The following is a 27,945-nucleotide window of genomic DNA, read 5'->3' as shown; positions in this document are numbered from 1 at the left end:
TTACAGTCTTTAAGGCAGCTTTGAAAAATTAACAAGCAGAGAGTTCAGAGTTTTTTTAAATGGATTTCTGATGCCTTTGTAGTCTCTTAGATAACCTTAATTGGTAGGTATAGTTAAGGTTTCAGGTTCTGTTGTCTTCTTTTAGGACTGAGGATTTGTGCAGATCTATTACTGTTGCTCATAAAAAAAATTATTTGTGGCTAGGATAACTTCAAAATTCTGCTAACTCACATAAAAATTACAATGTATAACATGGAAATTAAGCAGGTGGCAGTGGTAGTCAATATTCTATTCCATTTTATTATCATTTTTACAATCAAGAATATGAAAACTAAAGGCTATTATCTTTGTCCCTTTTCTGTTAATTTCATCCTTGTAAACCATGAATAGATGAAAAATGACATTTCAGAGTTGAACAGATCCGTAGGTAAAATCTCATCCAACTCAATTTTATAGTGCACCAAGGTGCAGTCATATAGAGACAAATGAATATTTGATTTGTCTACAGTAAACACAGATGCAGGGGCTGATAAGGCAAAGCTCTTAAGTTGGTAACTCTCCCTTATTGTATACTTGTACAGGAGCTATGCAATAGTGGGAAAAATTTAAATTCTGTCAATGGACCTTACGGGAATGACAGGACATAATGAAATAATCATGCTATTCAAAATAATCATATTATTTTGAATATGAGGTAAGTACTAAGAAGCAATGCTAAGGAAATACAAGCATATCTTAGGCCTAGAAAAAAAGTTACTCAGAGTGAGACCTGAAGTATCTATAAGGAGTTCACTAGGTAGAAAGTAGAAAGGGTTGTAGAAGGTGGTTTGAATTCTTAGAAGAGGGAAAGCATACACAAAAGTCTCTGTAGGAAGGAAGTATTGGAATTAAAGAACAGAAATAAAAAATTACCCAAATGTGATAAGAAATGGATTGAAAAAATGAGCAGAGCTTCAGAAATTTATTGGACAATATCAAAAGTTGTTTAGCTTTTCTTTGGTGAATTTCTATTAGTGATAAAGTCTTTCAATTTTTGTATGAAAATGATTTATTATGCTCTCATTTCTCCTCAATAATTCTACTAGTGCTTCTGAGAAGCAGTCTATCTGTTTACTTAATTGTTTTTAGATTTTTTTTGATGTTGTTATCTGCTTTTAGAGTTTTCCTCTTTGTGATTTTCTAATTATCCCTATTAGGTATTTAGGTGTGGCTTTCTTTTTATGTACCATATATTTCCTGAATTTATAGATTCATCTCTTTAAAAGATTCTTGGTACTTTTAAGAAAATATATATTTGAGACTACATCCATAAAATTTAATAAATATATATTTAACCTTCTCATTCTATTCTCTATGTGTCCTAATCTCCCTTGACTATTTTGTATCACAGTGTCCATTTATTAAATGTAAAGAAATTTCCCAAGTTTATTTTTCAGTTTAGAAATTCTCAGTTAAATTGTATCTAATATACTGTTTAAGTTATCTGTGGACACAGAGAGAATGCCATGTGATCATTGTAGTTATGTTGTCATAGCCAAGGGATGCTAAATTTTGCCAAAAAGCCACCAGAGACCAGGTGAGAAGAATAGGACACATTCTCCCTCACAGCTTTCAGAAGGAATCAATCCTGTCAACATCTTCATTTTTAACTTTCAGTCTCCATAACTATGAAACAACAAATTTCTGTTGTTTCACACCATCCAGTTTTGGGTGCTTTGTTATAGGAGCAAAAATAAACCACTAATGATTTTGATTTTTTTTTTCATTTTAAAAATATGAGATTGCTTGCTGGGCATGGTGGTACATGCCTGTAATCTCAGCAACTCTGGAGGCTGAGGCAGGAGGATCAAGAATTCAAAGCCAGTCTCAGTAAAAAACAAGGTGTTAAGCAACTCAGTGAGACTCTGTCTCTAAATAAAATACAAAATGGGCTGGGGATGTGACTCAGTGGTTGAGTTCCCTGAATTCAATCCCCAGTAACCCCCTCTCCCCCCAAAAGGATCTGGTTTCTTAAAAAATCTCCCTGTCTTTTTAAATAAATGTCTTTTTTATTTCTATTTTGATTCTGTATTTCAAAGACATTTAAAACATACTTACCACATATTCTGGACACAATAATTCTCATATCTTAAATTTATGAGACTCTATTTCCACTCTTCTGCAATTTCTGTTGGCTCTTGCTTATAAGTTTGTTTTACAATATGTAATCTTAGATTTCCAGTTCAAGTTCAGTGTGATTTCTCCTTTGAAATCCTGTGTTGATAGTGCATTATTATTCCAAAGAGAATTTGCATGTGCTTTTGCCATTCACCATCAAGAGCTACCACTCTGATTCACTTAGGTTGATTTCTAGCTTTGGACCTCCAAGCCCACACTGCTGCTGAATATCAGAATCCTAAATAAACATACATTAGGGAATGATGGGTATAAATTCTCACAGAAAGTTTTTTTTTTTCACTTTCCACAGCCAAGCCTGAAACGGAGAAGTTTCCTTGTTATATCGTAGTCTGAGTTTCACTAAAAATGAAATCCTTTGATGGTTTCAATTCTATAAGGTACCTCTTAACTTGCTAGTTTACATGATACCAGGACCATATCTATCAGCCCACAGACAGCTGTTAAAGCGCTGACCTATGGCCTCATTAGTATATTAAGTAGATAAAATCTGGTTACAAAGGGGTGGTAGCTTTAAATAAAAAGAGAATGATCTAAAAAAGGTTTGAAACCACTATAAAAGGGCCTATATGTCCATCCCCAAACAAAACAATTTAATGAATTTCTAATAGAAAAAAACTCAGTTTATTTGTTTCTATATTCACACAACTAAATATAGTGTGTATATTCTGTTCCAGTTCACACCATAAAAATTATGTAAACTTTTTACAAAACATCTTTGAATGATTTGAAACTTATAGTTTACAAAATTATTATTATCATAATTATTATTGACACAAGTGTACAAATTTATGGTATAGCTCAATGTTGGAGTTGGAAAACAGAGGACTTAATGTTCTGGAATATTCTTAATATGGCACAAGGTAAGAAAAAAATACTCATAAGTTAATTCTAAGAGGTGTCATCCTACAATTAAAAAAGCACTGAAGTTTACTTAATTGTGTGTCTAAATTATTATATCACACCAAACGATAGAATTTGGAGGGATAAGGGGAAATTTGCTGAAATTCACAGTGTAATGATGGCTGCCATCAGCTCTTTCCTGCCTATTCATATAATGATACCAATAATAAGAGCAGCCACATCTTAAGTTGGGGAAAATAGTATATATTTACCATTTCTTTTATACAATTTTCACGTTTTTTTTTCCTTCAGTTTTCAGCCTGGTAATTATGCTGTAGTTTTCCAGCCCCTGGCACTATCTACAGAGTCTCATCACCACAGTAAGCAAAATAAGAGTTGACAGGGAAATGAATGTGTTACTTTTCATGAGAGAAGGAAAGAAATAACATCACTGTGAGGAAGAGTTCATTAGAAACTTCCCTTTGTTTCACTGTTTCTTACTGTTTTATAAAGTAGACCACAAGTCATGTTGATGTGACAGCACTTCATTGACTTTGATTCTACAACAAACATGCCCTTAGAACAAAGCTAACAGAAGGTACATCACAGAGAGATGGTGTTGTCCCCGTACTGGTGTCAGTCTATGATGTCATTCTCACTCTCTAGGGGGAAAAAAAAAAAGTACTAAAAATCAAGGGAAAAATGAATTTTTCATTATGTTAAATTTATTCAATTTGAAAATCTGTTCTTGACTCTAAGATTAATCCTTCCTACTTCCTGTTGCTGTTGTTAAATTATTATTTTATTAGACATTGGTGTAATTAGATGACAGTGTATTTTTAATGCTCTTATATACTTACATTGCACAATAAGAATCTGGCAAATTTGCTTTGCACTCATGTTTAATTTATTTTGAATTTACTAGTCCATGAAATAAAAAACAAAAAAGTTCCCCTTTCCTTATGGAACAGCTCTTTCCATGTAGAACCCCTAGACCAAATGTCTTAGCTTAATTAATTAGTTAATTCATGCTGACAATTTAATTTTTATGTGAAGTACACAAATAAATCCTCATTATTGGATACTTTTCTCAGCATCCTTTCTCCATTAGATATAAAATGCTATTTCCTTTTTGTCAAAATATCTTTTACAATTCTATTTCTAGGCCCAACAAATAAACATTGGGCCATATCCAGTACATTTCTGACTTCCACAATTTGACATGGTAGTTCTTATTTATATAAGAGGCACTTGGAATTTTGAAAGTTTCTCCAAGGCCAGAATGATATTTTTAAAATACTCATAAATTTTTATTTTCAATCTATAACATTATCAGTATCATTAGTAAAAATTTTATATTCAGCCACTGTGAGAAAACTAATATTCTATTACTAATGTTTGAGTCAAGAAGCAAACTACCTCTCCTCTCATTGAGATCTATGTTTATTGCATGTGGGAAATTTTCTTATTTTCTGTATTTGTGTAAATATGTTTTATTATCAATAAAAATATTTGTATATTTTAGGTTTGTTTGACCATTAAAAATGTTAAGTAAAACAATCTCCTCAAAATTGCGTTTGCCCAATCTCCCAAAAAAATTGGGTATTTTGAACCAACAAAGTTGATTTCAATTTGTATTGACCTAAAGATAAAATAACTCAAAATTCCATTTTTGCTAACATTTCATTATTTAATTATTTACTAAGCCCTTGATCTGAGTTATATACCACACAGGGACATAGGCATACGGAGATGACTAAGGTGAATTTTGATGTTAAAATACTTATGTTGAAGGACAAATTTTGTCAATATTCCATTTAGTCCAACAACTTGATATTTTTTACTAAGTAATAAAGTACATGTCTACATAATTTACTGCAATCTATCTTTTTCCCTTGAGTAGAAACTTTATCCTAGAGTTAAAAATGAAAACCTTCATTTCATTGTTTATAAACATTAACATAGAAAATATTTGTGTTTATTATACCTTCCAGTGTTTTGTTTTGTTTTGTTTTTGTTTTGTTGTTGTTTGTTTGTTTGTTTGTGATACTGGGGATTAAACCCAGAAGTATTCTATCATGAACTAAATCCCCATTTCTTTTTACTTTTTATTTTGAGACAAGGTCTTACTAAGTTTCTGAAGTTCTTGCAAAGTTGTTCAGGCTGACCTCAAAGTTGTGATCCTCCTTGCTCAGTCTCCTGAGTTGCTGGGATTCTAGGCATGCACCACTGTGCCTGTCTTATAGCTTCCATTTTATAAATATATCCCATCTGTCTGGGTATTTATACCTTTCAAATTTTCTAATCTTAATTATAGAAGTGTATCACTCAGCTTTCTGTCATTGTAGCAACAACCTGAGGTGATCAACTTCTAAATAGAAGAAGTCTATTGTGGCTCATAGTTTTAGAGGTTTCAGACCATGACTGGTTGGTCCTGTTGCTGTGGTAGCACATCAGGGCAGGAGCATACAGCAAAGCAAAGATGTTCAATTCATGGTCAGGAAACAAACAGAAAAGGAAGAGACTGCAGTCCCACTATTCCCTTAAGGGTACACCACCAACAATCCAAAGATTTCCAGGCTTCCTGCATCCCTTAAAGGTTCCACAACTTTCCAATAGTGCAGAGGCTGCAGAACAAGCTTTTATTTATTACTTAGGCCTTTGGGGGACAGTCACATCCAAACTGTGGCAAGAGGAGAGCACTCTTCCAAAATTTTCCAAAGGAAGTGAAATACAGTCTGTTAAGTAATAGTGATGTTGGAATGAATGGACTCAGTAAATAGCTAGGAGTGCTCCAAAATAAAAACTATCTGAAAAAAAATTAAAATGATACTGGTATAGTCATATTTGTGTTAGTGACAGTTATCCTCAAACACCAACTGAATAATTGTTCATAAAGAGAAAGTGTGACTTGGCTGATGCTGTCATTGATATAAATCATTATTACCAGTAGTTTAAAAAGTGATAGAACAGGCCAAATGTATCATGTACATATAGCTGGGAGGTAAGTAGAATAGTGCAGATGCTCTGGAAAACTGCTTGGCAGTTTAGCAAACTAAACACGCAATTACCTGCAACACAGCAACTGCACTCTTGGGCATTTACCCCAGAGAAATAAAAGCTTATGTTCACATAAAAAACCTGTACGAGAATATTTACAGCAGCTTCATGTGTAAAAGCACAAAATCCAAATCAGAACAGATATCCTTCCTCAGATTAATGATGAAACAAATGGTGATACATTCATACTATAGAAAACCACCAGCAATAAAAAGAAACAAACAACAACTTGGATAAATCTTCATAAATTATACTAAGGGGGAAAAAACCCAATCCTAATAGGTCTAATGCTATACGAGTCCATTGTTAAATTAAAAATTTTAGGAATGTGGTGTAAATCAGGGGTTAGGGATGGGGTCATGGAGGGATATAGAGGACAGGAGAGGGAGTTGTACATGGTTATAAAAGACGTATTGAGGAATCCTTGTGGTATTGGAACTATGCAGTATCTTCAGTGTGCTGATGGACATGTGACCCCCCAACTCCAGTGAAACTGTACAGAATTCAAAACATAAGCACACACCTACACATGAATAGAGGTGCAATCACAACTGGAGAAAGTTAAATAAGATTGGTGAGTTATCTCAATATAGTGCTCCTGGCTGTGATATTACAGTTTTGTAAAATATTAGGCAAAGTGTACAAGGGGGGCTCTCTCTGTAATGTTTACTACAACTGCAGGTGACTCTACAATTATCTCAACAGAAATTCCAATTTAAAAAGAGGGATTGGAAAGTTGGAACAGTCAGTCTCTCTTTCCTTTCTCCCTTACACACACACACACACACACACACACACACACGCAGTGCTTTCTATCTAGGAACAGTATGGACACCAGAATTAGAATAGTGCCGACAGGTGACCTTAAGGATGGAAGCTGTCTATCAAAGATGGTAAACAGGAAAATCAAAGAAGCCAAGGTTCCTTATGACCCAGAGACTTCACTACATTATGCCTACACCACCTACCTTTGGCCTTGTATTGCATGATAAAAGTAAATATCTTTGTTAAAAAAGAGGGGGGAAAGGTATGTAATATGTTGAGTCCTGCCAAGGCAGCATAGTAAGTACATTCTTTCTCTCATCATATCCTATCTCATCTGATGCCACCTGCAGAGTGCTAATTAAAAATACTATCTGTCTCTAAAATAAAAATTCTTAAAACTCAATATGTGCATACGAATGTCCTATTACCACAATTACATATGTGATATACCACTTATAACCTGATTATTATGTATGAACTCTGTGATAGAAAGGTAAGTCTGTACCCCATACTAGACATGTAGACAGAAAGATCGTTAGAGTAGAAAGAAGGGAACAGGGAGAGGGAAGAGGGCAGGAAAAGGGGAAGTACTGGGGACAGAGTTAGAACAAATTATATCCCATGCCTTCATAATAGGTCAAAATAAATCCTATTGTTATGTATAAGCTAAAAAGACCAATAAAAAATAAAAATAATTGAAATATTAAAAAGAGAGAGAGAAAGCTACAGACCCTTTATTGCAAATAATCTCAGCTCATGATTAGTTCTTGAGGTCTGCATTATGTGTTGTTTAATACAGTGGTCCCCAAGGCAATCTTGAAAGTAAAATTCTATTGTATTTGACTTATAATTTATTGTGAGATTCCCTAATCCCTGGAATTTTGTAATTTTGAATATGATATATTGTAAAACTAAGGCAACAAATCATCACACTGACATGAAATAAGTTAAAAATGTGTTTTAGTCAAAATATGTCTTAGATAATGGGTGGGATAAAGATTGGATAGCTTTGTAACCAGGCATGGTGGCCCACACCTATAATTCAAAAGGCTTTAGTAGCTAAGGCAGGAGGATTGTGAGTTCAGTAGAAGTGAGACACTAAGCAATTCAGTGAGACCCTGTCTCTAAATAAAAAATACAAAATAGGACTGGGAATGTGGCTCAGTGGTCTAGTGTTCCTGAGTTCAATTTCCCTGAGAACCCCTCGCCACAAGAAAAAAAAAAAGAATGAATGACTTTGTAAAATGCTATCATTAGTAACATGGTACAAGGAAGTCCCTATCCTGCTTTTAGCCAGTTACAGTCTCCCCTAGTGTCCTGGGTCCAAGCCTCTCTTCAAGTACATTATTGTTCTGATCATTTAATAGATCACTGAATAAACTCAGAAGACATCTTTCCATTCCCTTCAGACATAGATGATACTTTAGAATATATGTGTTTATACAAATTGTATAAGAGGTAGCAATAATGAATAATGACCAGTTGTCAGAAATACATGCATGACATGTATTGATTCATTCTTCACAGTAACTATGCAAAGTAGATATTATTTACTGTTCTTATTGTATGCAGGTTGGGAGAAATTGAAGTGTTAACTAATTTATTCATTCACATTTTTATGTGTGTCCTGGTCCTTTCTCCAAATTGGAATCTAAGGGCACTCCTTCATCGCTGTTCTGGGAAAGACTGTTATAGGAACACATTTTTTTTTTTTAAACTACAAGTCAGGTGTTAAGTTTCAAAACTTTACTTGGAGTTGCATGAGTCTAAGCTTCTAAGCTTTAGAAACATAAAACCTGGAGAAATCACATAATGTTCAGCCTTAAATAAGAACACTGAATGAATGCTGATGAAGTAAGAGTTTCCAAATTTCCAATGAGATAACAATTCTCTTGTTAAATGAATAAAGAGACAGGAAAGGAAGAAAATAGAACCTATATATTCTTTAGTTCTGGAGAAGTAGCACTGCTCTCTATACCTCCCCAATCTATAACTCTAAAAACTCTAAGAATCTAAACCCAGATAATTGGAGGACTTCCTAAAACTTCAAGTATAGCCAGGGATGGCATGTCTATTAAATTTGTCTGCACCAAATGTTGCATGTGAGCTGTAAAACAGATAACCTAATACTAATGCATATTTATATGACACAACCTCATAGCCTCCCATAAGAGCAAGTGAATCCATCTCATGATATCAAGAAAAAAACAACAATATCTAATAGAGTCCCAAACTTTCGTATTCCCTATGTTCACAAGTATGTCACTAGCAATCTATAGGATAGGAGCAAATATCTGAGGAAATATGTTTATAAGCAAACACCAACACCATAACACACAGCCAAAATCTAATTCCTTTCTACTCCAAGGTTATGACTCTATATGGACTATTCTCAAATTGAAGAGTCCCAGGCAAAAGGTTATCTCAGATTTACAGAAATTACTAAGAATTAACTAAAATTAAGTTCCTGCTTTCTTTGGGCTTTACCTACCTACACACACACACACACACACACACTCTCTCTCTCTCTCTCTCTCTCTCTCTCTCTCATTGTTGTTGTTTCTTATGTAGAAGCTTAGATTACTGATTTGAGACATTTCATTTTTTATAGTATAAATGTTTACTGCTATAATTTCTCCTCCAAGTCTATTACCCATGGATTATTTGAAAGGATGTTGTTTATTTTTTAAATACTTGGGGAATTTTCAGATACTTTCTCCATTGGTTTGTAGCTTAAATTCTTTGTGGTCAGAGAAAATTCTCTGCATGTTACATATAGTCATACATATCATAGCTTCATAGACTGAAAACCATACTAGACAATTCTATATTTTTTATATTCCAAATTCACACACTTTGAAAAATTCAGCCTATTTATAACTTCTGCTGTTCTTCTCTTCCTTCAATACTAAAGTTCCAAATACCTTTCTAGTATTATTTTCCTTCATTCTGAAAATTTTCCTTTAGCATTTATTTTAGAGTAAGTTTGCTTACAATAATTCAGTTCTTCTTCACCTGAAAATAACTTTACATCATTTTCTTTCCTGAAGAACTTCATTGAATATGCAATTCTTTTCTTTCTGTAACTTTTAAAAAACTGATCATTGTTTTGTGCATTCCATGGTATCTGATGAGATGTTTGCAGTACTTTCAATTACTGTTTGCCTACATATAATACATCCTTTTCCCCTAGTTGCTGTCTACCCGCACTTTCATTATAATGTATTTGAGAATAATTGTATTTGAGTTAATCTTGCTCATCTTTCATTAAGCATCTTGAATTGTTCCACCAGCAAATTTGGGAAACTTTCAACCATTATTTTCCTTTCTTTTTTTTTTCTGTATCAATTCCTTTCTTCTCTCCTTTTATGATTCTAGTGGCACAAATGTTAGACTCTTTGAAATAATCCCATATAGCTCTGAAACTTCATATTTTAAATTTTTTTTCTATTTTGAAGTTAGGATATTTTTATTGATCTATCTTAAGGTAAATTGCCACTTTTATCTTCTATCTCCACTTTACTCTTGAATCAACCCAGTGAATTTTTAAGATTTATGGTACTTTTCAGTTCAAATATTTGCATCTGATTCTTTTTTATAGTTTCTCTGCTGAGAATGTCGATCTTTTCATTCCCTTCAAGAGGATTTGCATTTCCTGCATAAATCATGGTTATAATAGCTGCTTTAAAATCCTTCATTATTCCAATATCTGGCCCAACTCAAGGTTGGCATATGTTGATGTTTTCCTCTTCAGAATTTGTTCAGTCAGGTACAGTGCCTGTAATCCTAGCTACTCAGGAGACTGAGGCAGGGATTGCAAGTTCAAGAGCAACCTCAGCAACTTTGCAAGATTCCTCAGAGACACAGTAAGGCCCTGTGCAGAATTGAAAAAAAAAAAAAAAAGGTAAAAAGTAAAACAAGACTGAGGATGCAGCTCAGTGGTGAAGTGCCCCTTGGTCCAATCCCCAAAACAAACAGACAAACAAAATTTGGTCCTATTTACATTGTTTTTTTGTTTATTTGTTTGCCTTTTTTTTGTTTGTTTGTTTTTGTTGTTGTTGTTGTTGTGGATAATGTGCCAAATAATTTTAGGTTGTATCCTGAACATTTTTAATATTATATTGTAACACTGTTTCCTGGAAAAATGGTTCTGTTTTGATAACATGCAATAAATTCCATTAGATTCACAGCACAAGTTCTGCCTTGCCTTTCAGCTATGATTCCACTGTCAGCTCAGTTTTCAGATTTTGCTGTAACCATTTGGTTTAATTCTGCATATGTATAGTTTAGTGGTTCATCTAGAACTTTTACAGCCATTTATATCACAGTTCAATTCTCAAAGACTTTACTATAATTCTTTGAGTAGGTTCTATGGACCCAAAGCTTGACAATGAATTCAGTTTATACAAAGATTTAGGGGATTTTCTCACTGAAATTTCCCTTATACTCTCTGGTTCCCAGTATCCCCCCCTTTTTCCATTTCTCTGGCCTGAAACCTCAGCTCCTCTTAGTATCTTAGCTTTCTTCACTGTTGTACAAATTCCATGGGACTGAGCTCATTGTCAAGAAAATGTCACAAAAAAAAGAAGTAATAATGGAATCATATATACCCCTTTAGTCTTTCTTTTTCCTATCCCTGTGGCCAAATAATTTTCCACACTGGTTTTTAGGTCCCTATCTGCTGGCAATGCCATGACCACAGAAGCTTGAAGCTCAGGCACGGGAGTTGACCTCATGATAGGCTATTAGTGAAAATAGTAGGAAAAAAAGGAAAAAGAAACAGTGATTTCCCCCACCCATTCTTTAGTGGCAGGCAGCCCTCTTCCTAGTCCACTTGACATAAGGAAGGATTCCTCAGAAAAATGTATTATCTGTATTCATGGAGTAGTTCATGACTGAGACAACCCACGGATCAAACCTAGGAGATAATAGGGGTAGGAAAAAGAAACTCATCCCTGTACTGTGTTCTTGCAGTACTTGACTTCCATCTCCATCCTTCATGCTCTTATTTACTTTTTCATAAAACTCAGGGAGTTTTGTTTTATATTCTTTCCAGAGTTTTTAGTGTAAGCAGTAAAAGAGACAGTTTGTAGTGACCTTACTCCATCTTGGCCAGCTATGGAAACCCTCATGATAATTTTATAGAAATCATGAGGTCCATCCTGATCCAGATTGTTCAATATCCCAAGGTGACTGATACACACATTAAAATATTAGATACCTGAACTACATGACAGGAACATCTAAACAAAATTTCTTGGAATCTAGGAAAATTTATGCAAAGTCTTTCAATTTTCAAAAAAATCAATTCTAACACACACATATTAAATGAAAAAAGTAATTACCATAATTCAGCAGAAAGAGAGGCTTAAAACAGGAAGCAAATATAATCTTATGCAAGTGGTAAAAAAGTTATATTACAGATACTTGATTATTTCTGAAGTCATCAAAATAATTATCAGGACCAGGTAGCAACATTGAGAGATGTTAATGATAATAACTTTAAATCAAAAGAGCAGAACTGGGAATTATAGTAAACCATTCTTAGAACTCCAAAAATTATACTAGATACCTGATTTTAGAAAAAAAATACATCTAGGAAGTCATCAATCAGGACAGTGAAGGAATCAGAAACCAAGAAAGAATGCTTAAACACAAGAATTTCATGCAATCAGGTTATAGTGGACTCTATTCAGTTCCCTTCCTAGCATCTGTTACCCTTCTCCTTCTTAAAAGCCTTCTGGTAATGTTCTGGAGATCTTATCAATGTATATAAGTTACCAAACAGAGGTTCTGAACACAACCAAAACTCACAACAAATTGAAGTAATATAAAACCTAAGATCACTGAGGAATATAACTATCAGATAGTCCCACCGTTAGGAACAGTTCATCAGTGCATCCTCTTTTTCCAAGCAAGTTAGTCACCCAAATAATAAAAAGAACTTGTTAAATATAGATTTAAAGATGATAAAATAATAGCAAGTGATTACATTATGATATTAGGCTTCTGAAGAGGGTAAATTTCCCTTCAGAGCAGGGATAATGCTTCAGGAAACACCAAACTCTGTGTCATCATAACACTATATTACTTTGCAGGCACATTCAATATCTGTCCTTAACTCATACACCCATGACTGACCAAACACCACTGATGATCACATTCTCTCCCTGTTAATAGATGATATTCATTGTGACATTGGTTCAGGATACAAATGACAAATGTACACCTTGATAACTTTCCACTTAGTGTATAGTTATGTATAATTAATTGCTGAAATTTTGTGATGGGACAAAGATCTTAAGTTTCTTCAAGTATGGATCCAAGGATGGGCATTTCTGAAATATAAGCAACCCACAATAAATTGTGATTTTTAGTTTCAATTACAATAAAGTAGAATGAGAAGTTAGTCATTGCCTGTAAAGCAATCCAGGTAGTGCAAAAAACTTCTGAGTTTTTTTTTTTTTTTTTTTTACTATTTTCAGAGTTGTATTTAGCAAGACACATTGATTTTGAATTTTTATATTACATCCAATTTAAGTTTCTGAACTTATTAATCATCAGTTTATGAAACATTTAAATCAAGTAACTATAATAAGTAAAAGTAGCAAAAAAGAATGTGGGAAAATAGAACCATGTTATGTCTATGTGCCCAAAGAAATAATACTACAAATAACTACAAGGTAGACTACTTTGAGTGAGTCTGTCCATGTCCTGGGAATTAGTCAATCTGTTATATAGAGGAAAGGGGAGTTTTAGTTAATTTACTAGCGAAGCTCTAGTCAGAGAGGTTTTGTAATGTGTCAAGTAGGTTGAAGTCTAGCTTTATACTTTTGAAGCCATTCTGTCACCTTAAAATGACTTTGGATATTACTGTACAATTTAATTAACTGTGTTGATTTTAAAGTTAAAATTTTATAAGGTGATATTATTGTCCTTATTTGAAAAGTCTAGGATACATTAGTATTACTGTGTGTGCTCTATGTATTGTTAGCAGAATGCAAATTAGTTAAGGGATATTTATCCATTATCACCTACTTTATTAAGTAGAGAGAGAGTTATAATAGAATAGATATATCAATTTTTTACATGAAGGCAGAGGCAGTTTGAGAAAAAGTTTATTTTTCTTAGTATATAATTGTGTCCCCTTTGTTAACTTATTAATTATAAATTTGTAGATAAATCCTCCTTTAGTTGTAAATGCCACCTTATCCTTGTTCAAATTACTGCTAATTCTAAATTAACACATTCCAAATTAGGGAGACCAATCAAATTAATTATTTTATAATGTAGCTTTTATAGAGAAAAATGACCTACAACAAACATAGCAAAATTTTTTTCTTGACCTCAGATAAATACAAGTAGACATGTAAGTGGAGACTGCTAAGAGAACAGTGACCCACATCTGATATTCAAACAAACCTTTGATATTAGATTTGAAAATCACATCTAATTAGGTCAATTGAGTAGAGCATGGCACTAATATGACCAAGCAAGGCAGCAGATCCCCATATGGGCCACTTAGCATTGCCCCATGTCCCTATATTAAACCCCTAAAACCCTCCAGCCATCTGGCAACTGTAGTTAGGTCCAGTAAGAACCAAGAAAAAGGCTGCATGTGGCTCACCTCAGGCTTACAGGGATCCCCAACTTCTGGCAAGCACCCCACCAAAATAATTACACTCCAAAAGACACTGCATCATCTTATTCCAATGACTACTACCTTATAATAATGATGAAATTCAATATGCAAGCAATATTTTCTCAAGAAAACTAAAACAAGAAAGAAAAATAACTACTACTACCAATAACAACCAAAGCCACATCTCTGCCTATAAGACAGGTTGTTTCTTTCTAGTAGAATTAAGGTTCTAACTTCCAGAACTTAATCTCTACGTCGTTTCTCAACTTTCCAGTTTCCTAACGGCTCCAAAACACTTGAAAAATCTGTAACTGTGAGAATAACAACCACAAATGAACACTTGATTAAAATTAGGAAGAGTGGGACATAAGAGCCTATTGAATAAACCTCAGATAAAAAGGAGAAAAATCAAAATAAACTCAACACAGAGAGGGGGAACTACTTTCCATCTCCATCTAATATTTTAACAAAAGAAAAAAGGTCTGTAAATTACTGCTATTTTATTTATTTATTTTATTCCCCAAATGCTAGTCAGGTCTTCTTCAAAATGCACATTATATTAAAATATTTTAAAATAAACTATAGAATTATAGTTGTTTCTAATAAATGAGAGTAAATGTTATTTTTGTAAACATGAGAGTAAATGTGGTATTTTCTTCTGTGGATTAGGTTTTTGAAACTACATAAATTAATTATGTTAATAATCATTTGTTTTGGCATATGCACCTTGTCTACATACTACTGTGACAAAGCTAAAATAGTAAGCCACCTTACATTTTATTTTGTAGATGTCATTTAATAAAAAAAAATTTTAATCAAAAACATTAAGAAAAATCAAAGATACATAAATATTTGAGTACATATATATACACACATATAAATATGCCTAGTGGGAGTCATTAGTCACTAAATATCTTAAATAAACTGTCATAAATTATATATTTTATTAAATTATGGATCATCTTATCAAAAACCATGAACAAAGAGGCAATCAGATATTAAGAGGGGAAATATACATTTAAATTGTTCCTGTCTGGATCTTAAAACACAAATAATCCTGGTCAAATAAAACTTCATAAAACTTGATTTGTTTTAATTTCACCAATGTTTTGGAAAAATTCACATGAAAGAACTCTGTCTAATTATCTTTTACTGGGTAAGAAAGTACCTCAAATTGATCAGTTTAAAATTTCCCAAACATTATCACAGTGTCTGAGAGTCAGAAGCCCAGCACATTTTAACTGGGTCTTTTGCTTGGCTTCTCACAAAGCTGAAATCAAGGTATCAGTCAGCTATTCTCACTTGGAAGCTCTACCATGGGAAGATTCACCTCTCAGCTTGACTTCATTCATTTGTGGTTGTAGGACTAAGGTTCCCAGTGTTTTGTTAGCTGTTGGCCAACTATGCTGTTAGCATTAAGTGGCTGTATTTCAGCCCCTTTTCTAAAAGGCAGATAAAATGGTATGTATTTCTCATGTACAACATGATACTCTGGAGTACATATGCATAGTAGAATCATTAAATCTAGCTAATTAGCCAATGCATTACTTCACATGGTTACCGTTTTTGTGGTGAGAACACTTAACATCTCCTTATTCTTTTTCCATTTTTCAATAATACACTCTATTGTCATTAACTATAGTCACTCACTATGTTGTACAAAAGCTCTTGTTGAATTTAATTCAACTCCTTATTACCTGCTTACCTCCAACAACACCATTCTATACTCTCTATTTCTATGAAATTGGCTTTTTATTTGGATTTCACAAATGAGTGAGATAAGGTAGTATTCTGTCTTTCTGTGCTTAGCTTATTTTACTTAACACAATGTCCTCTAAGTCTATGCATGTTGTCATAAATTACAGGATTTAACTCTTTGTTGTGGTTGAATAGTATTCCATTGTGCAAGTATACCACATTTTCTTTATCTCAGAATATACAAAAATTAACTCAAAATGAATTAAAGATTTAAATGCAAGACCTGAAACTTTGAGGCTATGGGAAGGAAATAGAGGAAAAGCTCTGTGACATTAGTCTGAATAATGATTTTTGTTGGATATGACCTCAAAAGCACAAACAACAAAAGCAAAAATAGACTAATGGGATTTTCCATCAAACTAAGAAACTTCTGCACAGAAAAGGAAACAATCAACAAAGTAGACAATCTACAGAATCTGAGAAAGTATCGGCAACTACATAACTAAAAAGGAATGAATATTCAAAATATATAAGGAATTCAAACAACTTGACAGCAAGAAAATAACCTAACTTTTAAAATGGGCAGGAGACCTGAATAAACATTTCTCAAAAGAGGACATGCATGGGGCCAACAAGTATTAAAAAAAAAAAAAAAGCAACATCACTAATCATTTGGGAAATGCAAATCAAAACTACAATGAGCAATCACCTCACTCCACTAAGAATGGTTGCTATCAAAGGCAAAAGATAAGGAGTAAGGAGTATTGAAGATGCTGAGGAAAGGGAACTCTTACTGTGGGCAGAAATGTAAATTAGTATAGCCCTTATGATGGACAGTATGGAGGTTCCTCAATTGATTAGCAATGGAACTACCATATGACCCAGGAGCCCCACTACTAGGTATACAGCCAAAGGAGATGAAATCAGAGTGTTATAGAGATAGCCCTACTCTCATATTTATTATACCACTATTCAAAATAGCCAAGATATGGAATCAGGTCAGTTCTTTCAACTTTTAACTACATGTTCTCCTCTAACTCAGCAAAAGAGAACTTCCTTTCCACTGAATACATTTCAGACATTGAATCAATCTGACTTCTATTGCTACCAGTCTTGCAAAAAGTTCCTGCTTTTTTTAAAGGCTAACATGATTAGGCCAGACCCACCTATAAGATCTTCCTTCTTAAAGTCACTGGTACTTCACGGCATGATTCTTGAAAATGTAAGTTCTTCATAGTCACAGGTTCCAATGACACTCAAAAAGGAGGGGATTATACCAGAGTGAAGGCCATTTGTCAATCACTTTAGAATTCTGCCAACCACAAATCAACAAAAGTTGAAGAACCACTGGGATCCAGACTGGTCAACAGAGGCACATGGGTATAAAATCAAAGAAGTACAAGCACATACCCACTTGGGATAAGATTTAAATGCAGCCTTAAAATATAAACTCCATGTTTTAAGAAATAGTTGAAAACTTTTATTTTTCTTTGCAAAGATCTGTGTTTTAATTAGTATTCTATTCAGATTTCTCCATTTGGGTTTTTAGAAGAATTTCTCCAACGAGAAGTCTTGGTAGTTAGAGATATAATAACAACTAAGGAAGAGGGCAACAATTATTTTCAAATTGCAAAAAAAATTAAAAACCTGTTGATTATAAGAAGGTTTCACCCACATTCCTTTCAAGTGCCTTTAAATCTGTTTTTCTTAAGTTTCACAGAATCCTATTTTAATATTTTATTGGAATTAATAAAGTCAGAAGTTTGTATAACATTATTCAATTACTTGGCAAAATAAAGCTATTGAATTACATTGATTTAAAGCTTGATAATCTGATTCCAATACTTATATAGTATTTCACACAATATACTGAATCAAAGAAATTACTTAACTTTTGCTCTTTTCTTGTTTGAATTATACTGTACACACTCAAAAGCACTTAAGAGACATCCAGTCCCTACCCAAAATACTACCTAAATTATTACATTCCTGCTCAAACATATTTGATAGTTGCCATTTCTCACAAAATGGAATCTAAATTCTAACTTTGCACTAGAGGCACCCCATAATTTCACTGCAGCCTGCTAATCCAATCTCATCTCCACTGTACCCTGTACTTTGGCTCTTCTACATTGTGCACTAGCCCCTAAACATGCCTTGGATGAAATAATCTCTCCCCAGAACAGATATCAAATGTGCATAACTGTTTCATGGATGCCATGGATCTGCATGCTTACAGCATCATATTAATGTAGTGATAGTTCATTACAGAGCCACCACCTGTAAGGCAAGAGGAAATATTTTATCTGAAATGTAATATCTTAACCACAATGTTCTGCTGTGAGGCAGCTGTGTACCATGGATTAGAATGATTGATACTCATACAAATCAGTATAAGCACATCTCAGAAAGTACAAAGGATGATCTAGTAAAATAAAAAAAAAAGTAAAAAAAAACCCTTGTGTTTATATATATATATTTAAATCTCAATTTTATGTATTTGTATTTTAATATATTTTTTAATATTCAATATTGGTACAATGGTATATATATGTACTTTATAATATTGCAGGAATGTTCACTTCTTTAGCAGTTCTTAAAATTATTATATTAAGAATTTAGAGATGAGTGACTTAAAGCAAGGACTGTGGATCCAATGGAAATGAACTGTCATCTCAAGTAGTGTGATGTTCTTAGAAATTCATCTTAATTTAAGCCACAACTTTCACATCTAAAAGTGTTAATACCATAAGAGTATTGTAAAGATTAAAGGTAACATTTTGTTTAAAGAGAATAGCCCAATAATTAAACTATAGTAAGAACTTGATGCATTAATATAATATTAAGGCATTAATATAATATTAATTGCATTACATTCGATATGTGCAACTGCCTAAAAACAATGTATGCTTACTAAAGAGCTCTAGAAGAGAAAGTGATCACTTTTTTAGCCTTAAAGATGCCCATTAGTCTATCCTGTTGCTAAGACTTCAAAATGGTCCATGAAAAACAGTATGTTGATCCAGCAATCTCATTAATAGATATCTATCAAACAAATTTGAAAGTTGGGTCTTGAAGAGAGATTTGCACATTGTGTTCATAACGGCACTATTCACAATAGCCAAGGAGTGACAGCAACCCAAATGTCCATCAGCAGAAGAAGAGAGAGACAAAATGCAGCTTATTCTTACAACGGAATATTATTCAGCCTCTAAAAAAGGAAGGAAATCCTGTTGCATTGCAAGATGGATGAATCTTAAGGATGTATGCTAAGTAAAATGAGTCAGTTACAAAAAGACAAAGATTGTATGAAGCTGAATGGTGATTTCCAGGGCAGGGAGGGAGAGGGAAAGGGAAGCATGTTTAATGGATATAGAGTTTTAATTTTGCAAGATGAAAAAATTCTGGAGAAATGAAAAAGTTCTGGAGATATGAAAAAGTTCTGAAGACCTATGTCACAAAATGTTAATAGATATATAACAATTTTGAACTGCACAATTAAAAATGATTAAGATTATAAATTTTATGTTTCTTTTACCAGAATTAAAAACAGATGGGTGGATGGATGTATGATCAAATAGAGAGACATAAATATAGATATAGAAATTTTAAAGATCTTATGTGGTGGTAAATGAAGTAGTTATATGGTGATAAAAGCAGAAATGATTTCTGCTTGTCCATATGTAACTATAAGAATATCCTGTTGTACAGTGTCAGACCAGGGAGCAATGTTTATTTATTCCATTAATACTAATACTGGGCACCAACACTCATTATGTCATGTACTGAAGATTAAATTCCTTTCTTCAAAATAGTTCTGGGTAAAACCATTGAGCAACTGGCAATTGGTATGGTATGGTAGGATATGGTATGGTCAGGTAAGAATTGCCTGGCTTTGAGAGATATTAAGTTGGTAGAATAACAGTATTCCACCAAGCACAGATAAGGAGGAAGGAAGATGGAGAAATTGACCATGCCACATAGATTTTTGGCTTCTAAGAGTAAGCAAATTGTGTTTCCAACCACAGAGAAAAGAAATTTTAAAAGGTTTAGGATGGAGATAGGGAGAGATTTTTAAAAAAAAATCTATTAATATATTCTATTTGAGGTACATTGGGATATCTTGGTGGAAATACCTAGTAGAAAATCCAAAATGTCAATCTGGACTTCACAGGATTCATATTAAGGCACCCAACCCCAGTCATGACTGAAGCCATGGTCATAGGTGGAACACAGAGTGAGACAAAGAATTCAAATAATCATGGCCAAATTATTAAATTTGAAGGAAAAAGAATTCAAGAAAAAAGAATTTCAAGGAAAAAGAATTAAAAGATTAAGTTGATCTTCAGGTATATAAGCAAAGGACAAATATTCTCAATTGCATACAAACCTCAAAGAAGAAAACACATGAACCCTTCTTTAAGAAAAACATGTTGATCAGAAATTAGAGCTGATCAAATTAAAGGAATAAAGAAAATCAGGTAGAAGAACAAATGATAAACATTTAGGTGTGAGCAAAGAAAAATATAATGGTGAGAACCAAATTATATACTTTAACATAAACATAAAAATGTTAACAATATAATTTCAGTATAAACATAATAATTATAATAAAATGCAATGTGATATAAATCAGGAGCTAAGTAAAAAGGATTGGCGAAGGAAGTGAAAATATGCTTGTTCCTCATGTATCACTGGAGAAAGTTGACGATAATATATAAAACAGAAAAGCAGTTAAAAAATATAATTCAACCTCAGTTTTTCTTACTCTCCTCTATTAAATTTTATTTTTTAATAATTTCTTTTTTGTTACATCCTGACAATATACTTTATTCCTCTTACTGAAATTAGCAAATGATTATCATTCCAATTTTGAGAAATGATTTCTGCTTGTCCATATGTAACTATCAATCATTATGTCTAATCTCTTCTTGGTTTATATTTTTAGAAAGATAACTAGAAAGATGTTCATAATTAGTTGAAGGTAGTTGTAGATGGATGGGAGATCTGACATGACATTTTAACTCTTCTTTCCATTTCTCTTGGATATTTATAATAATAAGGATATAATTACTTTTATAAAGTCAATCATTTGTATTCTCCATAAATGAAGTAGTGAGAATAAATATCTGAATAATAGATATGTACATACATACACATGTACCTTGCATTTTAACTCCATGTTGCCATGTGATTTTGAGTTCATAACATTTAATTATAATCACATCATGATGTCCTTATTTTTCCAATAATACTTAAAACAACTTCTTTTTTTTTTTTCAGCATTTACTATGTGCCAGGTATATGCTATTCATGACACATTTTGTACTTATGGACATACATACATATGGACTTCCATATAGATATTAGTTCATATTTTATACATATTACATATTATTAAACCTTATGCAAAAAAATTGTTTAGGCAAGTATTTTTAGTGATATTTTACCAAGATGAAACTCCATATTTACCTAAGAAACAATCCCTTGCTCACAGCTCCAATTTGTCAAAGCCAGGATTTAAATCTTGCTCTAAAATATAAACCCTGCCCATGAGGTCATGTTTCTTGCCATTTGTATTTTCATTAGGTTTGTTTTGATGTTTCTTTTTAGTATTAGAGGCTGAACCCAGGGTCTCATGCATGGCTGGTAAGCATTCTACCACGGAGCTACATCCCCAGCCCAAGTTTATTTTATCTTGTTACCCAAAGATTCTGAAAATGAACGTAACTTAAAACAAACTAGAGTCACTTTCAGCTTCTCTAGTTAGGCAATAAGAAGTTTAATCGAATATAACAGGTATTAGGAAAAATTCTTTATGCTCTTCACATAAACAATTTTTCAAATCTTGAACAATTTGCTGGGCTGTCTGTACATTTCCTTACCCATCTTTCTCCATTCCATGCAGTGAGTCTAGAGAGGAAAATCTTGAAGAGTAGAATCCCAGCCGCCCCAGGAAGATTACAAAAGCAAACAGATGCAGGCTGAATCCTGCCCCCCAACTCCATGGTTACTACTAAGACAAGGAAGAAGCAAGGGAAAAGTCAAGAATTGTTTTTCTAGGAAATAAGTATGGGTCAGCCTTCACATACTAACAGGGTCTAATTTCCTCCTTATATTCAGGGGAGTTAGTGTTAGAAATCTCTTGCTCTTTAATACTCATGCCAGATTGGCCTCTAGGAATGGAAAGTTGTCCCTGGGAGCGTATATAGGTACTGTGTGACAAACTTGTCACAGAAATGAAGGAACTTAGATGATTTGTTCCTCCTAACAACCCCATAAGGAACCACTAAAGTCAGGTGGTAAGCTACACTGGTGGCATTCATTCTTGGGACGTTTGATCCCCCAAACTTATGCTATAGTATTTCTCACAGGATTTGAAAGAAGAGAACAATGTTGTTGGCTCTCGGCAGCAATGCTCACTATGGAAGATGATTAGCAAAAACATGTTTTCATCTTCACTATTATGATTTTCCCTGAGTTATAGACACAAAGTACCACAAGGGATTGATGGCACGGTTCTTCATGTCTGATTTCTGTAGCAAATTCCACATCAAGGTCTAATATATGAAAAGTGAGCCTGTGGCATGAAGTTAGAAGAGGTGGAAGTGTATAATTCCTCATCAGGTACTCGGATGTACATTGTAAAGATTCATAACCCAAACCATAGTCAGAAAACTAACAAAAACAGTGACTGTTTATAAACCAACCAGTCCATGAATATTCATTCTAATCACTGTACAGTAATCAATTAGTAGTATGCACAGCAAGAACAATATGAACTCTGGGGCTACAGATTGCAGAACTGAATAAATCATCATTTTAAAACGACAGAGCTAAAGATAATGCATATTCCTTTCTGGATGAAAATTAATTTTATGTTTCATTGTTAAATAAATAAAAAAATATATGAGAGGCAAAATTTAGATATTAGTGTCTATTGCTACAAATACAGGTCAAGAAAAATATTACTCCAGTTATTTGACTACACGGTTTCAATGTTTATATTTTGTTAAGACTGAAAGACAAATAAAAACATGAGCTTGCCATATTTCTTAATGTTTAATTCAAAACAAGGGGTTTATTCAAAGCACATGATAATGCATTAGTCATACTATTAACAGAAAGGATTAAGGTATTTTCTGGTTATTTTAAGTTCATCATTCATAAATCAAATGGTGTATCAAATGTTTGGGTAGTTTAGGTTGTAAATATGACCTTTCAACTAACTGTTGCCAGAAAAGCAAAACAACAATCAGAATCAAAAGTTTCTAAAAGCAAACTCAACTAGATCTATCAAGGAGTAAAATAGAGTAACCACAATTTTGCTTATTTAAAATTATCTCTGAAAGTTTGTTATAATCAGTATCAGACATTTGCTGTATCTTTTTCAGAACTGTTTTAAGTTATTCAGCAATCCATTCTTCTAAGTTTCTGACACTCTTAATGAATATGTGTGTGTGTGTGTGTGTGTGTGTGTGTGTGTGTGTGTGTGTTTGTAATAGCGGTAGTATGGAAAGAAACAGATGGGATGCTCAACAAACTGCATCTGCCCACACGAGTGCAGGTCCCACTCCAGACCTAAAATGGCTGAGCTGCAGCATGGTGTTGCTTGGTGACCAAATGGTATCTCCTCAGCCACAGAGCAATCTAAACATCAGTGACAGATAGGTCCCTTCAGCTTCAGACACGGCCAGGACAAATATTAAAAGGCATATTTATCTTTTCCAGTAGTAGACAATTTTCAAATCAGTTGTCACTTGCTCAATTTTATCATCAGTTAAATTTAAGGTTTAGGGGCAGGAGTGTTTGCAAAGCTACAGCTGTTATTTTGGGAAAATAAGAAGTAGAACCAAGTCTCCTTAACTAGGAGACTGAAAGTCTTATTGCAATTCTATATGTCCATGTGGGATGTCTACTCTGTTTTGTATAACCTCCCAGTTGCTATCCGTCTCCCTTTCTTTCATTAAACTAAAGTAGTTAATTATCCTGGGCCTGTCCTCTCCCCTTTCTCTTGCCTTTTTTTGCAGTAGTAATAATGTCTAATTATCAGCAGCAATGCATTACCGCAACATCAGGAGCAAAACATCTCTCACTGACAGCAAGCCAGCTAGGAACCCTCGAACCTCAAGGAGCTTAGGATGATTCTTACTCGAAAATACCATTCAAGCACAACATTTCATTTCAAACAATACATGACTTTGAATTAAAAGAAAAAATATATTTTGTGTTGGTGATTGTACTCCTGCTATAATAAAGAAAAATCAACATGTTTTTAAGAGAGAAATAATTTGAGATGTGGGAACAGGATAAAAGGGATCATTTATTTATTTTTTAACTCATTGAAATGATGATTGGCTGTCTCTCAGAGAAGGTGGAGCCTGTAATTCTATGTCAGGAGCAGAAAATTTTCATAAAGAGCAATAGAAGAGTTCATGAATTAAAAAAAAAACCTCCTCGACATTTCCAAACAGGCTTGAATGAAAATCAGAGCTCATAAATACTACATGGAAATCATTATCTAAGAATATCACCCGACAGATTACACTTTCTCTGTTAAATATATGGAATCTTTATTGGAAAGAGTAACACGTGTTCCTTTATTATTACCCCAGAGTTGTCATTCTATAGTAGACTTCTTAGCAATATTTTTTTTACAACTCTGCATTAATTTTTGACTGACACATGGATATTAGAGAATGGGAACACTGGCTTGAATTACAGACATAGATGATTATATTAGTGCCTCTAAAACCATTATGGAATTTGTTATTTACAATTTTTAATCAATATTTTTAAAGCAGATATATGTTAACACATATAATGGATGTAGCCAAATCTATACAGCTCATTTGACTGATGCATAAGTCAAGCTAACCAGACAGCTAAACAGTGGGACTCAAGTTTAACAAAAAGAATGAAAAACAAACTTCCCAGCTACCAATGTTTCCTTAAAGCTGATATGATATTAAATAGTATTTTAAGTAACACATCTTTAAAAATTATTTTATCCATTCATCTAGAATTCTAATTTACTTGGTCTAACAATAAATGATTTAATAGATTTCTTGACGTTATTCCTAATACAAAAAAAATCAGAGGCTTCTGGCTCATGCAGATGTAAATAAACCTCAGTACTAATTCATGCCAATCTCATCATTTAGTAAAGCAAAACAATAATCTGACATTGTCTTTAGCAGTGTCACACGTCGTCAAATAAGACTATACCTGTAAATCTACCTCCCTGAAATCTTCCAACATTACATTTTTAAAAACAACAACTTTTATGTGTTTGTTTCACCTTTATTTTCATTTCCCATTTTCTGCATAAATTCCAAAAGAAATACACATCCTCAAATCAACAATTCCTAATTAATCTCAGGCAACCACAAACTGTTTTCCAAACCTGAAAGGGTGCACCAAATAATGCTTTAAAAAGCTTTCCATGCACATTATTTCCAAGTTCATATACCTCCCTTAGAGATAGGGAAGCCTTCAAGACACCTCCTTTTTAGCATCATCCAGGAATATTGCAGGAGGAAACAGTTGCCAGTGAGGGGAGGGGGGAGCAAAAGCTCCAGAAATCCCAAAGAGGCAAAAATACAAAGGGTGCCAGATAGCCTCCCCCACCCTTACTCCAGGCAAGTACCCACCGTAGCATGAGGCAGAAAGGTCTTAATGCATCTGATCTGCAGTCCTACTTGTAGCCCACAGTTCCCATCTTCTTGCAAAGGAGGTCCACACTGCTGCCGCTCCCCAGCCCCATAGGCAGATCTGCGTGTGAAGCTGAGATGTACTGACTCTCACTGCCAGTACCTCACAGTGCCCTGGCTAGAGCTTTGTAGCCTGGAGACTAGAGCCACCCAAGAACGACGAATAAATACACCATTTGATCGCGCCCAAACCCATCTCTCTTTGTTGTTCATCCTCTAGCTGCGGCTTTATTTGTGCAACCGGCAAGTGAAGAAGGCAACGGGGGTGGGGGAGGAGGAATCTCTAGGACCTTATCTATAATCTAAACAGTCCTGGCCGTGATCTCCTGCAGTGATCAAGGCGTTCGGACTGCCCCGGGACTCCCAGGCAGCGGTCTAACAATAAAACCTGACAGTGGTCCTGGGGAAAACCTCACATCCACCACTAGCACCACATTCAGGCTTTGTGCCAATGAGGAGACACTGTAGACTATCGATCAGAATCGTCTATTATCAGAGCGTGATGCTGGGGTTCCAGCCTGGCCTCTAGGCGCGGTAGCGGTAGCGGCGGTGGGACAAGTGCCAGGCTCCTAGCTAAGGATGTGGGACAATGGCCCAGCCCGAGGACGCAGGACGCCGCCCGACCCGGGGAAGGAAGCCGCGGCAGCGGGTCCTGGAGCAGGGAGGCGGGGAGGATGGACCGCTCTGGATGTGCGCTGCCGCTTTAAAATAAAGGACCACAAAGACTTGTCGGTGGGGAAATCGCGCCTGGCTAATGCGAGTGGGGACGACTTGGGGAGGGGGTTGGGGAAGGTGGGGGCACACGAGCCAACAGTGGCTCACGGCTCCCCCTCTCTCCCCCCTCTCTCCTCCCTCCCCGCCGGGCTGCTTGGGCAGACAAATAACAGAGGAAGGCGAGTCACTCACCGTGGTCTTGACCGGCACGTAGAGCACTTGCTTGGCGCCGCCGCCTCCCCCTCGGACCTCATCCGGCTGGCCCAGCTGGAAGCCCTTCGATTTGACCCAGAATTTAAATTTGGCGTTGTCCGTGGAGCTCGACTCGGAGCCGTTGAGGAGCTGGACGATCCGCTCGTATTTTTTACGGGTCACCGTCTTGGTCTTCCCTGAGTCCCCGTAAGTCCTAAGGCACCAGTCCTGGAACTGGCGATACATGTCGCGCTCGCTCTCCATGTTCCCGGTGCCCGGCCGTCGGCCGGATGCTCCCAGCGCACTTCACACCTGTTCACCCCGGGCTCATGAAAAATGCAGCCCTGGCCACGATGCGGGACGTGAGGTCCCGGCCGCCGCGGGAGCCTGCCTCGTGTGGGGTGGGGGAGGAACCGGGAGAGGGGAGGAGGGTCCGGTTGGGCACCAGCAATCAATGCCCCATGCTACCAAGTCTGGTTTATTCCTAATTGCAAGGGATGTCTCAGACACTCTTCTCGTCCTCTTAGTGATCGGTCTCTTTAATATTGTGTGACCAGGACCATCCCAACAGCATCTGGTCCAGAGAAGCTGGGTTTTGAATAATTAAAATCCCATTCCTTGGTTTATTAAAAATCCCAATATTGATTTGGGTTCGTCCCTCGACGCCTCGCCCGAGCGTTGCGTCCCGGGCAGGGCAGGTGGAGCGCAACACCGCCCTACCCTCGCGCGCCCCAGAAGCTTCCCCAGTGGCTGGTCTGTGGTCCAGGAACCAGGGCTTCGCCTCTCCCGATAGCAGTTACCGGGCCGAGCCCGGGAGCCCCGAAGGGCACACGGGTCCCTGGGCTCTCCTTCCTCCTGGGTCCTGCTCTGATTCGGCCTCCTCTGCGACAGTCGTTAAGAGACTAGAAAGAGAGAAAGTTCTTACCTGTCATGTTTGTAAGCCTATCAAATCCTGTTTTACGGGTTTAAGAAAACCAAGGTATTTGAAAAAACAGTTTAAAATGTCATTTCTTTAGAAGCATTGGGCATAATTCCAGCCCCACATGTAGGTTCCAGGAGTTAAGTCCCAGAAATTCATAGAAATTTGACCATAGTTCTATAGGATAGATGTAGTACCCCAAACAGACATCGGATCCAGAGAGA

At 35.2% G+C, this 27,945-nt stretch overlaps 1 protein-coding gene across 4 annotated transcripts in view; it reads right to left on the bottom strand.

Moving 5' to 3' along the window:
* The window catches only part of Nol4 (nucleolar protein 4), a 306,970-nt gene extending 279,904 nt beyond the window's left edge, over positions 1-27,066 (bottom strand). For all 4 annotated transcript variants that reach the window (XM_077792305.1, XM_026400031.2, XM_026400032.2 and 1 more), the window contains exon 1: positions 26,803-27,066. In XM_077792305.1, the coding sequence (XP_077648431.1) occupies positions 26,803-27,066 (264 nt within the window). The remainder of the gene's footprint in view (positions 1-26,802) is intronic.
* Positions 27,067-27,945: the final 879 nt, after the last annotated feature.

This window comes from Urocitellus parryii, chromosome 13 (genome assembly GCF_045843805.1).
Source record: "Urocitellus parryii isolate mUroPar1 chromosome 13, mUroPar1.hap1, whole genome shotgun sequence".
NCBI lineage: Eukaryota > Metazoa > Chordata > Mammalia > Rodentia > Sciuridae > Urocitellus > Urocitellus parryii.
Note: the sequence above shows the minus strand (reverse complement) of the source record. Positions and strands in the feature narration are given on the sequence as shown.